Source organism: Ipomoea triloba, chromosome 8 (genome assembly GCF_003576645.1).
Source record: "Ipomoea triloba cultivar NCNSP0323 chromosome 8, ASM357664v1".
In the NCBI taxonomy this organism is placed as follows: domain Eukaryota; kingdom Viridiplantae; phylum Streptophyta; class Magnoliopsida; order Solanales; family Convolvulaceae; genus Ipomoea; species Ipomoea triloba.
In genome coordinates this window covers 4739474-4754785 of record NC_044923.1, presented here as the reverse complement: position 1 = coordinate 4754785, position 15312 = coordinate 4739474, and the positions used below count along the sequence as shown (strand labels likewise).

At 36.3% G+C, this 15312-nt stretch overlaps 2 protein-coding genes across 2 annotated transcripts; both read left to right on the top strand.

Moving 5' to 3' along the window:
• Positions 1-235: 235 nt before the first annotated feature.
• On the top strand, positions 236-3175 carry LOC116027616 (G-type lectin S-receptor-like serine/threonine-protein kinase At4g27290). The gene is made up of 6 exons (XM_031269319.1): positions 236-1469; positions 1690-1856; positions 1948-2158; positions 2258-2495; positions 2627-2777; positions 2870-3175. Exons 1-6 carry the CDS (start codon positions 236-238, stop codon positions 3173-3175), a joined length of 2307 nt encoding a protein of 768 aa, XP_031125179.1.
• A 3668-nt stretch (positions 3176-6843) lies between these two features.
• On the top strand, positions 6844-14401 carry LOC116027612 (G-type lectin S-receptor-like serine/threonine-protein kinase At4g27290). The gene is made up of 13 exons (XM_031269316.1): positions 6844-7456; positions 7557-7825; positions 8629-8839; positions 9043-9280; positions 9364-9530; positions 9600-9908; positions 10032-10099; positions 11395-12685; positions 12848-13101; positions 13194-13404; positions 13500-13737; positions 13829-13979; positions 14093-14401. Exons 1-13 carry the CDS (start codon positions 6982-6984, stop codon positions 14399-14401), a joined length of 4191 nt encoding a protein of 1396 aa, XP_031125176.1. The 5' UTR covers positions 6844-6981.
• The last annotated feature ends 911 nt before the right edge of the window (positions 14402-15312 follow it).

Here is a 15312-nt window from a genome sequence, read left to right as displayed (position 1 = left end):
AACTCTACTGGGGCTCGAAAACACTCATTTCCATTTGGAAGTGTAAACCGGGTGTCACCGGACCACAAGGATCTTTGGCAGGCCACAGGTGATCCAATTAACTTCTCTCAATCTATAAAAAATAAATTTTCCTCTATAAACAGCAAACATTTCAATCAAGAACCAGATACTGAGATAAGGTGTCAAAATGACAACTCTTTTCCTGCATTTTCTGTTCTCCCTCTTCTTGCTTTCCATGCACAGAATTGCCCATGCAAGGGATACACTCACTCCCACTCAATTCCTCAAGGATGGCAACACCATCATTTCATCAGGTGGGAGCTTTGCGATGGGGTTTCTCAGCGTCCCTGCTGGTTCCATAAACCGATACGTCGGTATATGGTACAACAAAATCCCTGTTCAGACAGTGATATGGATTGCCAACAGAGAAACTGCCCTCACTAACACAACATCCGCTGTATTGAGGCTCGTTCGGCCTGGGCAATTAGTTCTTACTGATGCCAAAAATGACATTATATGGTCCACTAATGCGCCAAGATCAGCTAAGAACCCGATCATGCAACTATTGGATTCAGGGAATCTTGTGGTGAGAGATTCAGAGGACGAAAACCCGGAGAATTTCCTGTGGCAGAGTTTTGATTACCCAACTGATACATTTTTTCCAGGAGTGAAGCTTGGGTGGAATTTAGTGACAGGCCACGAGGTATATGTCACGGCAAGGAAGACCGAAAACGATCCATCTTCAGGGCCATTCACATTCCGTTTTGACCCAACTGGTTACCCACAAATAGTAATCAAGAATGGTTCCAAAACAACGTACACAACAGGGTGCTGGAATGGCGTGCGGTTCAGTGGAACCTCCGAGAAATCTCCAGATAGTTCTCATTACAACTACCAAGTGCACATTAATCCCAGGGAAATCTCTGGCAAATACGAAATCACTAACCACTCGGTTTTGGCCAGGGCAGTTTTAACTAGCTCTGGTGATCTCCAATTCTCCGCGTGGATGAATGAGGCCCAAAGCTGGGTCAGTATCATTAAAGTCCCTAGGGATGTCTGCGACAGATATGCGATATGTGGTGCAAATGGGATCTGTAACGCCACAGATTCCCCAGTTTGTGGATGCTTTGAAAAATTTACAAAGAATAATAGAGGGGGATTGGAGTACTGGTCCAATGGGTGTCGAAGGAGGAGACCTCTGAAATGCAAGAATGGAACAGAAGGATTCAAGAAGTATTCCCGTGTAAAATGGCCCGACACGAAACATTCTTGGTTTAACACGACCATGAACCTTACAGAGTGTGAGCTCAAGTGTTTGAGGAATTGCTCGTGCACGGCTTATTCAAATTTGGATATAAGCAATGGAGGAAGTGGTTGTTTGCTTTGGTTTAATGACTTGATTGATATTCGTGTAATGCCTCAGAACGGACAGGACATTTACATCAAACTCGATTCTTCTGAGTTACCAGGTACAATTTTGATTTACATTTGATTTGATTCTTTCCAATACATTAGGTAAGACAACATACAATTTTCTATATTTTGTTGGATATGTAAAATGTTGTGATGACTAAAACTTTCTTGATACTACAGAGCCAATTACAAAGGAAACTCGTGCTAGCTTGAAGAGGGACAAAGCAAAAATAGTCCTAGGCTGTTTGGTACCTCTAACTATAATGGTCCTGATAGGTTTGTGCTTTGGCTTGTATATCTACAAAAAGAATAAGAAGAAAATGATGGAGCTCAAAGAATGGTTAGAACTACCGTTATTTGACCTGTCTACAATATCAAGAGCTACAAATAACTTTTCGGAAAACAACAAGCTTGGTGAGGGTGGATTTGGAGCTGTTTACAAGGTATGTATGCTAAAATCTCACTATTTTCAAAATTTCTAAACATACACTAATAATTCATAACCTATAGACGTTGTTTACTTCAAATTTTCAGGGTGTTCTAGATAATAAAGAGGAAATTGCCGTGAAACGACTCTCGAAGACTTCCAAACAAGGAGTATTAGAGTTCAAGAATGAAGTAATTTGTATTGCCAAGCTTCAACATCGAAATCTAGTAAAGCTTTTAGGGTGTTGTATACAAGGAGAAGAAACGCTTTTGGTCTATGAATACATGGCAAATAAAAGCTTGGATACCTTTATATTTGGTTAGTCTTTCTAATAACCCATACAACAATTATGTACAATAGTTACTTGAGTATATATTTTGCATGTGAAACATTAGTTGATTAACATCCTTTTGATAGATGATGCAAAGAACAAATTGCTTGATTGGCCAAAGCGCCACTCCATTATTAACGGAATTGCACAAGGACTAATGTATCTCCACCAAGATTCTCGACTAAGAGTCATTCATAGAGATCTTAAAGCTAGTAATGTTTTATTGGATAACAATATGAATCCCAAGATTTCAGACTTTGGACTTGCAAGAAGTGTTGGAGGGGATGTAACAGAAGCTAATGCAAGCCGTATTATGGGAACACAGTAAGAACCTTGATATTGTGTTATTTATGTTAGAGCATCCATATTTTTTTTCATTACTTTTATTAATACTAATGTCCACCTTTGATTCAAAAATAAAGAATAAAATGCTCTCTGTTGAATCTTTGATGCAGTGGATACATATCACCAGAATATGCTGCTAATGGAATATTTTCAATAAAATCTGATACATTTAGCTTTGGTGTTTTGCTTTTGGAGATTGTGACGGGTAAAAGAAATAGAGGTTTATTCCACCCAGATCACTGTCTCAACCTTATCGGTCATGTAGGTCATAATATATTAACTACTCTTTTTTATCTTTTATTTTCTTGTGAATAACTGGTATCACTCATTATTGAGCTAAATTAACTACGTAGGCATGGAAATTGTATAAAGAAAACAAGGCATTGGAACTCATTGATGTGCATCTAATTCCATCATGTGATCTATCTCAAGTTCAAAGGTGTATCCATGTTGGACTGTTATGTGTTCAACAATGTCCTAGTGATAGACCAACTATGTCTTCTGTGGTAACAATGTTGACTAATGACTACACTCTACCCGAAGCAAAAGAGCCGGGATTCTTCACAGAACGGAGAGAAAACACAAGCGATTACTCTTCAAGCACTCAGGGAACATGTTCAAGAAATGAATGCACCATCACTGCATTGGATCCTCGGTAGAGAGTTGACATTAAAAATCGTAGGAGAGTAATATTTCCCTTTTAATTTGGTAAATAAGTATTATTGTACCTTAGCTTGTGTTGTTCTAATAATGCGTGGTTCGTTGAAATGATTGATATTTTATATAAAGAAGTGTGAGCAAGATTGCTCGAACAATTGCTCTTGTATGGCTTAGTCCAGTCTAAATATATGGAATGGAGAAATTGGCTTCTTCTGATTTAGGTTTTAGCTAGTTATTTGAATTTAATGAAGTTATATAATGTAAACTCAGAGCTTGCAACTTTTGCTTCTTTCCTTCACAGGCAGCTTCAAGCTTGCAAGTAGGATCTTATTATAGACTTCTAGTCAAGAATATATAATTTATATCTCAAATCACTTGTTTGAGTTGTAATTTTAATTATTTAACAAATATAATATAATATAATATAAATTTTTATTTTTAAAAAATGGAGCCTCTTCCGTCCACATCGATAGAAGAGCTGAGGCAGCAGCCTCCTCCTCCGGCCATCGACGTTGACGGAGGAGGCGAACTCCTCCACCGTCGACATTGACCGAGGAGGTGTCCTACTCCTTCTATGTAGATTGAGGAGGCAGACCTCCTCCGTCTATGTAGAAGCAAACACACCTCGTCCATCAACAGAGTATAGAGGAGAGGATTTTGAAAAGAAAAAAAAAATTATTGTTCAACACAAAGAAGGGGCCGTCATGGCTAACCCCTTTGTCCAGATTGGACAAAAGGGCGGTAGCCATGGTTGTGTTGAGCATAAATATAAACATAAATGTGTAGTCTAACTATCAGCTTAGACTTTTAGTTAAGATGGAGCACATGTTTTTTAATTTTTTTTAATTTTTAAAATAATAATTAAAATAAATTTCTGTTTATAACTTGACCACATAACCGCATAACGGTTCACATAAACATTAACATTTTAAAATTAATTATATGAAATGCCAAGTCATTAATTTAACTTTTTTGTTTACTTGGGGTAACAGGTAAAAAATGATAATTGCATATTTTTTGTATATTTAATGTTCTAATTGCATACTTTTTTTGTTTGATAGTCTAATTGCACGAACAATACAAATTCGATGATTTATTTGACATTTTTTTATCTTTTAACTATATACATATAATATATTAACTGCAAGATTAATATGTTGTTAATATATTATGTGTTTTCAATTCATTTACAACATATAATTTATTAAGCGAAAACAACAAAATAGGTTAATTGCCAATGAACTTATGGTCTCGTGGCATCCGGTTGCTATCCCATGTGAAAAGGGTAGGTTCGAGCCTCGAGAAACTGTTGTCTCTTTAATTCGGTAGGTGGAGAAAGTAGTTATGAACAGATTCTACATTATACCAGAGTCGCCTAGTATTAAAAAAACAAAATAGGTTAAAGAAGCCATTGAGTTAATAATTCCCATTTCCCAGGCAATTCTCCAGATCAGAGCATCAGCAAACAGAATAATGAGAACACGGAGAAGAGGAGTTACAGCGCAGCTGCAGCTCCTTCATGGTCATGGAGTATAAAAATGAGGGTAATTTCATTGAAGTTTCTGTGATACAATATTTTATTAAATTTTCTAATCTCATTGAATTTCCTATGTTTTCATTGTCTTTGAAGATTGAAATTATAGTAAGAGTTTATTACCGAAATGGTCCCTCGACTATTGTGAAATTATCAATTTGGTCCTCGACAATTTTTTGTGTCCAATTAAGTCCTTCGACTATGAAAATTTTAACCAATTTGGTCCTCCGTTTATTTTTCCGTTAAATATCCGTTAAAATCAGGACCAAATTGGTAATTTTGCTATAGTCAAGCGACCAAATTGGTAATTTTGCTATAGTCAAGGTACCATTTCAGTGAAAAATTAATTACTAATTTGGTCCCTTGACTATAACAAAGTTACCAATTTGGTCCTTTGACTATTGCAAAATTACCAATTTGGTCCCGATTTAATGGATGTTTAACGGCAAAATAAATGGAGGACCAAATTGGTTAAAATTTTTAAAGTCGAGAGACTTAATTGGGCACAAAAAATTGTCAAGGACCAAATTGGTAATTTCACAATAGTCGAGAGACCATTTCAGTAATAAACTCTTATAGTAATTAGGGTCAATGTCAAGGTCTGATCCGTTAGCAGAGTTTATGGTCTACTGCATTGTAGTTTGGGTTGCCAACAGAGACACTCCCCTCACTAATATATCATCCCTAGTTTTCAGATTGTTAAGATAGCCATAATTTGACCTATCTGCTTTGTGCTTCCTTTAGTTTGAACATTTGCTCTAGGGCTCATACTGGCTTGAAGAAAGGAATAAAAAGCCTCTGAATTAGTAACAATTCCTGCCCACTTGAGGGCTTATTTGCAGGCGAATGGCAATTCTCCAGAGCATCAGCAAACAGGAATGAGAGAAGAGGGCTTACATTGCAGCTCTTTCTTGGAGGATAATGGGGGGACCCAGGCCAACACGGAAACGGAAATTAAGAAAAGGGTGAAAAGGGCTGCCACTAAAGCTGCCTGTTCAATTCAGAAGCAGAAATCCTTCACGGTCGGTGCCACTTCATTGGACAATTAAGGTAAATTCTTTGGAGGCTTTGGTGGTTCTGTAACTATTGATTAACCCATATTGTACTTCAAAATAGATTAATATCATTGACTATGAATAGTATATGAGGTTGAGAAGTTAGGCTAATTAGGGTCAAGGTCAAGGTTTGATCCCCTAAGCCTAGCTTTATTGGATAAACACATTTACTAACTGCACTTCCAACATTTTTATCCGGTTTTCAAAAGGTGCATGTGCATGCACATTTGAGAAAACCTTTTTGAAAAAAATGCACATTTTAGTCACTGCCCCGGCTACTACTTGGTGATGACTATGCTATATTGTTATGCTGATGAATACAAAGAAAGAGACCGCATCTCACTGAACCAAACATAAGGAGAAAAGATAGATTAGGAAAAGAATTTACCAATGGTAACTACTCTCCTGTTGCTAATTTCGTTAATTCTCCTAGTTTCAGTTCGGGAGATTTCCTTTGCACACGATACCATTAGCTCCACTCTATTCCTTAAAGATGGCGATACTATTGTTTCTTCTGGTGGAATCTTTGAGATGGGGTTTTTTAGCCCTGCCAATTCACAGAATCGCTATGTTGGCATATGGTACAAGCAAATACCATATTGCACTGTAGTTTGGGTAGCCAATAGAGATACTCCCCTCACTAATACATCATCACTGGTATTGAAGATCACCAATCCTGCAGGCTGGCTAGCTCTAGTTGATGGCAACGATAATGCTAATATATGGCATACTAGCGCTTCCAGACTAGTCCCAAATCCGGTTGCAAAATTATTGGATTCTGGGAATCTGGTGGTGACTGATGCAAATGATGATAACCCAGAGAATTTCCTGTGGCAAAGTTTTGACCATCCTTCAGATACTCATTTGCCAGGCATGAAACTCGGGAGGAATTTCATTACTGGTCTTGATACAACTATATCAGCATGGAAGTCAGAAAACAATCCAGGGATGGGGGAATATAAGCTTTCCCTTGATCCTGCAGGATATCCTCAACTCATCTTAAGAAAAGGTAGAAAGGAAGTGCATCGATCAGGACCATGGAATGGTTTGGGATGGGGTGGATCACGTGGAATTGAAAAAACAGGTTATATTGTTAGATTATCTGTAGTCATGAATTCGAATGAGGTTTCCACCAATTTTAAGGTCAATAATACCTCAACTTTGGTTAGAGTGGTCCTGACAAACTCTGGGAGTCTAGAAGCGTATATATGGGCAGATGGAACAGGGGAATGGACTCGTCTACTTAAAGTACCAATCAGACGATTGTGATGAATATGGATACTGTGGAGCATATGGGAGTTGCAACTATGATAACTACCCGTTTTGTAGATGTTTGGATAAATTTTTGCCTAGAGATTTAGCAGCATGGGACAGGGCAGATTTTTCCGGAGGGTGTGTTCGGAGGACACCCCTTAGTTGTGGAAATGGATCCTCCTCAGATGGATTTGTAAAATACTCTGGTATTAAATTGCCAGATACAAAGTTTTCAACATTCTATAGCAGTTTGAACCTTCAAGAGTGCGAGCAAGTTTGCTTGAACAATTGCTCTTGCATGGCTTACTCAAGTCTAGATATAAGCAACAGAGAAAATGGCTGCTTGCTTTGGTTCAGCGATTTGATTGACATTAGTGTGGTACCTTCAGATGGGCAAGATCAAGATCTTTACATAAGGATGGCTTCCTCTGATTTAGGTAACAATTTATCATGGATTTCCTGGCTGTTTCTGAAATAATATGTTGACCTTGCCACTAATGCATTCCTTTTTATTCTTTTCAATTCCTTTTTTGATAGATCATACTTCAAGCTCAAAGGGCAAGAAATCAAAAAGAATGAAATTGATCAGTTCATCAGTATTGGTTGGAATTCTGGTGCTGAGCTTGACCATGACTCTGATTGTAATTTTATACAAACGTAAAAGGAAGGAGATCCATTTAAAGTGGGAAGAAGATCAAACATTATCTGAAGTATCTACAATAGGAAGAGCTACTATAACACGAGCTACTGATAACTTTTCACTCAATAACAAGATTGGCGAGGGAGGATATGGGCCAGTTTACAAGGTAACAATATTTTTAATTTATTTTATTCATTTAGACATGAATAATTTACAATCATTGAAACCAATATTTAGTAGAGAAAATAATGTTGTCTTAACACAGTTGGAAATTTATATAGTAAATGGATACAAGATACTCGAGATTTTGAAGCATGCTATGTAAACTTGAAATGATATTATAGGTGTTAAAACATCACTTTAAGTTTGGAACATGGTGGTTTCAACCATCATGTAACCTCCAACGTTCCTAAGTATTTATGGGCTGATAGAGGGAATCTCTGTAGATGCTTGATGATGAACAAGTAAATACTCGGAGGTTTCTTAGCCTGATCATTGCTTTTTGCTGTGGTTTAGTTTAAAACTATGTTTAAGAAATTTTTTGACAAATCTCTAAATTACACCTATAAAGAGACATGTTGAAAAGCAACCAATGCGTTTTGCATATCATCTTGCATCTCATAAGTTCTAATATAGATTTCCCATGTTATTTGAGTGACGGTGATTAAAGACTTCTTGGAAAGTGTTTCATGTACGCCCAAAGATATTTTTGATCACTTTTCTTACTCTCACTTTCATATTCACCCTCGTTATGGAATATCAAATGGGTAGGATACAAAATGGAAAATTCTAAATAGCATTTCACACATTCAATTGAAAACGGTATGTTGAATTGGCATAATCCCAATCTTCTAAAAATGTTATGCATATGCTCTTATAAGAAATATGATACTGCATACTATTAACTAAATATGAAATAACATTTTACAGTATTCATCACTTTCTACAATCTAAAAATTCTATTTATAGGGTGTTCTGGATGATGGAAAGGAAATAGCTGTGAAACGTCTATCAAAGACGTCTCTACAAGGGCTTGGAGAATTTAAAAATGAAGTCAATTCTATTGCCAGACTTCAACATAGGAATCTTGTGAAACTTCTAGGGTGGTGCATTCAAGGAGAAGAAAAGATGTTAATCTATGAATATATGCCAAACAAAAGCCTTGACTCATATATATTTGGTATGGTATTCCCATCTAACTTTTAATCAACTCTGTTTTTACATTTGATCACTTCATCAATGTCAATTTAGATTTTAAATATTTTCCTTGATAGAATTCTTTTAGCCAAGAAAATGTATGCTTGGAATGGAACGTTTCATTCTTGGATGATTTTTTTAAAAAATAGAATATACAGAAATAAATTGTATAAAAATCTTTGGCAGATAATAGAAGAAGAGCATTACTTGATTGGCCAAAACGTTTCAACATTATCAATGGAATTGCTAGAGGGCTTTTGTATTTGCACCAAGATTCTCGAGTAAAAATCATTCATAGAGATCTCAAAGTTAGCAACATTTTGTTGGATATTGACATGAACCCAAAAATATCAGACTTTGGCTTGGCAAGGAGCATTGGATTAAACAAGACAGGAGCAAATACAAACCGAGTTGTTGGAACACTGTAATTAATATTTCAATTTCATTTTGCATTCATTTGTTTGCTTTTTGATCATTGAACATAACAAATTAAAATTTCAAACACAGTGGTTATATGTCTCCGGAGTACGCAGGACACGGTATCTTCTCTATTAAATCAGATGTTTTCAGCTTTGGTGTCTTGGTACTAGAAATTGTTAGTGGAAAAAGAAATAGGGGATTTTCTCATCACCAAGATCACTATGAGAACCTCCTTGGCCATGTATGTCTTGTTTGTAAGTATATTTATTTATTCATTAACTTTTGAATGGAAGTCTTGATATACTAATTCCTCTTTACTACAGGCGTGGCCGCGTGGAAGCATTATAGAGATGGTAGATTGATTGAACTTATAGACAAGCATATGGATGAACCACTTGATTTGCCTCAAGTTTTAAGATCAATCCATGTCGGCTTGTTATGCGTTCAACATTACCCTAGAGATAGGCCAAGCATGTCATCCATAGTACATATGTTGGCTAACGATGTTGAGCTACCCATTGCTAAAGAGCCTAGTTTCTTCACAAAAACAAGGGTAATTGATGCAAACTCTTCTTCAGCCAAAGAAACATCATGTTCCATAAATCAAGTGACCATCTCATCTCTCGATCCCCGTTAAAAAAGTATGTATAATTGGGTTATTACTTATATTTACCCAAAGTTTGTATTTGTTTTTATGAATTTTATAGGGAAAACTAGTTAACTTCAATATTTATTCGTGATGATGTGATATATAGGATTGCCCAACCTAATACTCTTCTTGCATTTGGTGGCAATGATGTTAAATGAGTTATTCAACTTGACTGTCTCAGATTTGAAACCCATATTTCACTTCAAGACTCGAGATATATATGGTAATATCATTGTCTTAATTAGAAGTCTAGTGGGGTTGAACAGTACAATATAATTGGCCTAATTAGGGTCAAGGTCAAGCTCTGATCGGTTAAGATATATGGTAATAGTGCCTCTTGTGGAGGATAATTCACATAGCTGACACAAAGTCTAAGAAGTTGAAAATTCTAAACCAAAAGCTAATCTGGAAAATTTAGATGTATAGTTGATCTGTTCACCGAGTGTCTTGTCTTAAATGCTCTTATGTGCCTTTTACTAGGCTCCGTCCAACAATTTTCAAGCCACTATGGGTGCTAGACTTACATTTATTATTGGGATAACTCGTGACTTGCCTCTAATACCATTTGTTAAGATCAAACGCGTACTTCTGCGTCAAAAGCTATAGTTTGTAGCAAATGCGAAACTTAATTTCCTTATACCTCTACACATTTTCAGGAAGTTGGGTGCTAGACTTGACTCTTTAAGTCATTTATCGTCTTCCATTCAACAATCTTCTGCCACCAAGTGATAGACTTTACTTTTATCAGCCTCCGCCCAACATGATGTAAGCCGTACGTTGCTTAGCTAAGGTCAATTTCCAATAATTAATGTAGCTATGACTTATGTGCCAACTCCCAACCAATTCACAAGTGTAAGTAAACTGACATCTATGACAGAAGTAAAACTAGAATAAATTTAAGGTATGCATATATATATATATACATACATACATACATACACACATACTAGTTCAAATGCGGACAGTGCTTGCCTTGCGATTAATGTCGATTCATCATTAGGTATGTAAAAATGCATCACACACTATCGGTTTTAGTTGTGAATCTATGTTTGAGTGTGAATGTGTGAACTCCTAGATATCTACCGTTTAGATGAGAAATGAGAAATTAGACGACTAAGATGTTTGAAGTGGTGCATCCGATGTAGTGACGCGGTGGTGCAGTGATGTATATTTAGCCGGCAAAAAAATTAAAAACAACAAGATCAAGAAAGATAAATGGTACGCACGTTCACACAGGTTAACAAATGTTCTCATTTGAAACTGATCAACACACACACACACACATATATATATATATATATATATATATATATATCAATGCCAGCAAATGCACGGAGTCTTTGGTCTCTGCCATCATCTAAGGTCAAGCGAATTAAAGTCTTCCAATCTATAAAAAATAAATTTTCATCAAGAAAAGCAAAACAGAAAATCTATATATACAGCAAACATTTCACTTTAGAAACAGATAGGTTGTCAAAATGAGAACTCTTTTCCTGCATTTTTTGTTCTCCCTTTTCTTGCTTTCCATGCACAAAATTTCCCATGCAAGGGATACACTCACTTCCACTCAGTTCCTCAAAGATGACGACACAATCATTTCATCTAGTGGGAGCTTTAAGATGGGGTTTCTCAGCATCCCTGCTGGTTCCATAAACCGATATGTCGGTATATGGTACAACCAAATTCCTGTTCCAACAATAATATGGATTGCCAACAGAGAAACTGCCCTAACTAACACAACATCTGCGGTCTTGAAGATCGTTAAGCCTGGCCGGTTACTTCTTGTTGATGGCAAGAATGACACTATATGGTCCACCAATGCCTCAAGATCAGCTCAGAATCCGATGGCGCAACTGTTGGATTCAGGGAATCTTGTGGTGAGAGATTCAGAGGATGAAAACCCGGAGAATTTCCTGTGGCAGAGTTTTGATTACCCAACTGATACTTTTTTTCCAGGAATGAAGCTTGGGCGGAATTTCGTGACAGGCCACGAGGTATATGTGAGGGCATGGAAGAGTGAAAATGATCCATCTTCAGGGCAATTCACAGTTCATTTTGATCCAGCCGGCTACCCACAGAGTGTAATAAAGAATGGTCCTGAAAAGATTTACACATCAGGACCCTGGAATGGTCAGCGATGGAGTGGAACACCTGGAATAAATCCAGATAATCCTCATTACAAGTACCAAGTATACATGAATCCCAGGGAGGCTTATGTCAGATATGATATCATTAACAACTCCATTTTACTAAGGTTAGTTTTGAGTAGTTCTGGTGATTTCCAATCCTTTACATGGATGAATGAAACTCAAAGTTGGGCCAGTTTCATCAAAGCTCCAATGGATATTTGTGACAACTTTGCAAAATGTGGTGCAAATGGAATCTGTAACATAGCAGGCTCTCCAATCTGTGGATGTTTGGAAAATTTTGTGAATAATACAAGAGGGGGATGGGATTACTGGTCTGATGGTTGCCATAGGAGGATACCTCTTAAATGCAAGAATGGAACAGATGGATTCAAGAAGTATTCTGGCATAAAATTGCCAGACACTACAAATTCTTGGTTTAACACAACTATGAACCTTAAAGAGTGTGAGCACAAGTGTTTGAGCAATTGTTCTTGCACTGCTTATTCAAGTTTAGATATAAGCAATGGAGGAAGTGGTTGTTTGCTTTGGTTTAAGGACTTGATTGATATTCGGTTATTGTCTGAGAATGGACAAGACATTTACATCAGACTCGATTCTTCTGAGATACCTGGTACGAATACAAAATATTTTCATCTACTTTATACAAGAGTTTTTTCTTTTTTCTTTTTCTTTTTCTTTTTCTTTTTCTGAGACATTGTGTGCATACAATTGTCTATATTTAGTTGGATAAAAGGTTGAAGCAACTAACACTATCATGATACTACGTATACAGAGGAATCTGGTCATGATAGCTCAAAGGGGAAGAAAGTACAAATCATCTTAGGTTCTTCGTTACCGCTAACTATAATAATCTTGCTAGTTCTGTGCTTTGGTTTGTACCTCTACAAAAAGAGTAAGGAGAAAATGATGAAGCTGAAAGAATGGTTAGAAATACCATTATTTGACATGTCTATGATATCAAGAGCTACAAATAACTTTTCAGAAAACAATAAACTTGGAGAGGGTGGATTTGGAGCTGTTTACAAGGTATGTATTATGTATATGAAACTATGTTTACTTCTAAAACTTCTATAGATTCAATTCATAACATCTATATGTTGTTTACTACAAATATTCAGGGTGTTCTAGAAGACAAACAAGAAATTGCTGTGAAGCGACTCTCAAAGACTTCCACGCAAGGACTACAAGAGTTCAAGAATGAAGTAATTTGTATTGCCAAGCTTCAACATCGCAATCTAGTAAAGCTCCTTGGTTGTTGTATACAAGGAGAAGAAAAGCTTTTGGTCTACGAATACATGTCAAATAAAAGCCTGGATACCTTTATATTTGGTTTGGTTTTCTAATCTCTCCCTTACATCAATGCACTATAATTACTTCATTATATATTTTGTGAAACCTTAAGTTGATTAACATCCTTTTGGTAGATGAAGCAAAGAGCATATTGCTTGATTGGCCAAAACGCCATTCCATTATCAATGGAGTTGCACGAGGATTAATGTATCTTCATCAAGATTCTCGACTAAGGATCATTCATAGAGATCTTAAAGCAAGTAATGTTTTGTTGGATAACAATATGAATCCTAAGATTTCAGACTTTGGGTTGGCAAGAAGTGTCGGAGGAGATGCAACAGGAGCAAATACAAACCGTATTATTGGGACACAGTTAGAACCTTTATATATATTGTGTTATTTATGTTGGACCGTCAACTGTTTTCTATTAATTTTATTAATACAATTGTTTTCTTTGATGCAGTGGATACATATCACCTGAATATGCTACTGACGGAACATTTTCAATAAAATCAGATACATTTAGTTTTGGCGTTTTGTTGTTGGAAATTGTGGGTGGGAAAAGAAATAGAGGATTTTCCCACCCAGACCACAATCTCAACCTTATTGGTCATGTAGGTCATAAAAAATTACACTTATATATATATATATATATATATATATATAAAATTTATTTTTGGTGAATCGCTTCTATCAGTACTCTTATTTATCTAAACTCACTTTGCAGGCATGGAAACTGTATAAAGAAAACAGGGCGTTGGAACTAATTGATGTCCATCTTGCTCCGTCGTGTGATCTGTCTCAAGTTCAAAGGTGTATCCATGTTGGATTGTTATGTGTGCAACAACGTCCAGAAGATAGACCGACCATGTCTTATGTGGTAACAATATTGTCCAACGACAATATCTTACCCGAAGCAAAAGAGCCTGGATTTTTCACAGAACAAAGAGTAAACAAAGGTGATTGCTCTTCAAGCACACAGGGAACAGGTTCAACAAACAACGAATGCACCATGACTGTCTTGGATCCTAGGTAGAGCATATACAATAACATCCTTGTAAAATAGTTTCCCTTTTGGTAAAGAACTTTCACTGTACTTTTTTTCTCTTCTAATAATATGTGTGGTTGAAGTGATTGATATTTCATACAGAGTATATAGAAGTGTGAACAAGTTTGCTTGAACAATTTCTCTTATATGGCTTATCAATTCTAGATATAAGCTAGCAAGGGAGAACATGGCTACTTGTTTTGGTAGATGTGATCGACATTTGTAGATGGGAAATATCAAGATCTATGCATCAAGTCTACCTAATAAAAATGACTGGCCTGCTAACTACCCTTCATTCATCAAAATCTTAGCTCAAAAGCCCCTCCGAAAGCACAAATTATTTCTTGGTATGGTTAGTTTTTGAAAAATTATACTATAGACCATAGTCTGCATTACATGTGGATCATATATTGTATGTAATTTATGCCACTCAAGAGGGACAATATATGGTCACATCTTGAAAGTTCAGGGACAATATTTATACCACTTAAAATTGAGGGGTAACGTTTATAATTGACTTATACTTGAGGGGCATAAATTATAAATTTTTCGTTTACAGATTTATACATTTTCTCCACATTTCATTTCCTTTGTTTTTGGAAATTTTTGTTCACAGTTTCTGTACCACATAGATAAGAGTAGGCCGGGTGTGTGAGGTAAGACTAATGTGTGAAACTTTCAAACCCATATTTTAATTACTTCAAGACTCGAAATATGGAAATTTCATTGAATTTTCTATATGATTTCGTTGTCTTTGAAGTAATAGTGTCTATTGAGTTTGAACAATTGGCCTCTTGTGGTCCTGTGGAGGATATATAACTCGCGCGCATAGCTGACAGAAAAAGTCTAAGAAGTTGGAAATTCTAGCTAAACCAGTACCTAATCTGGAAATTTTAATA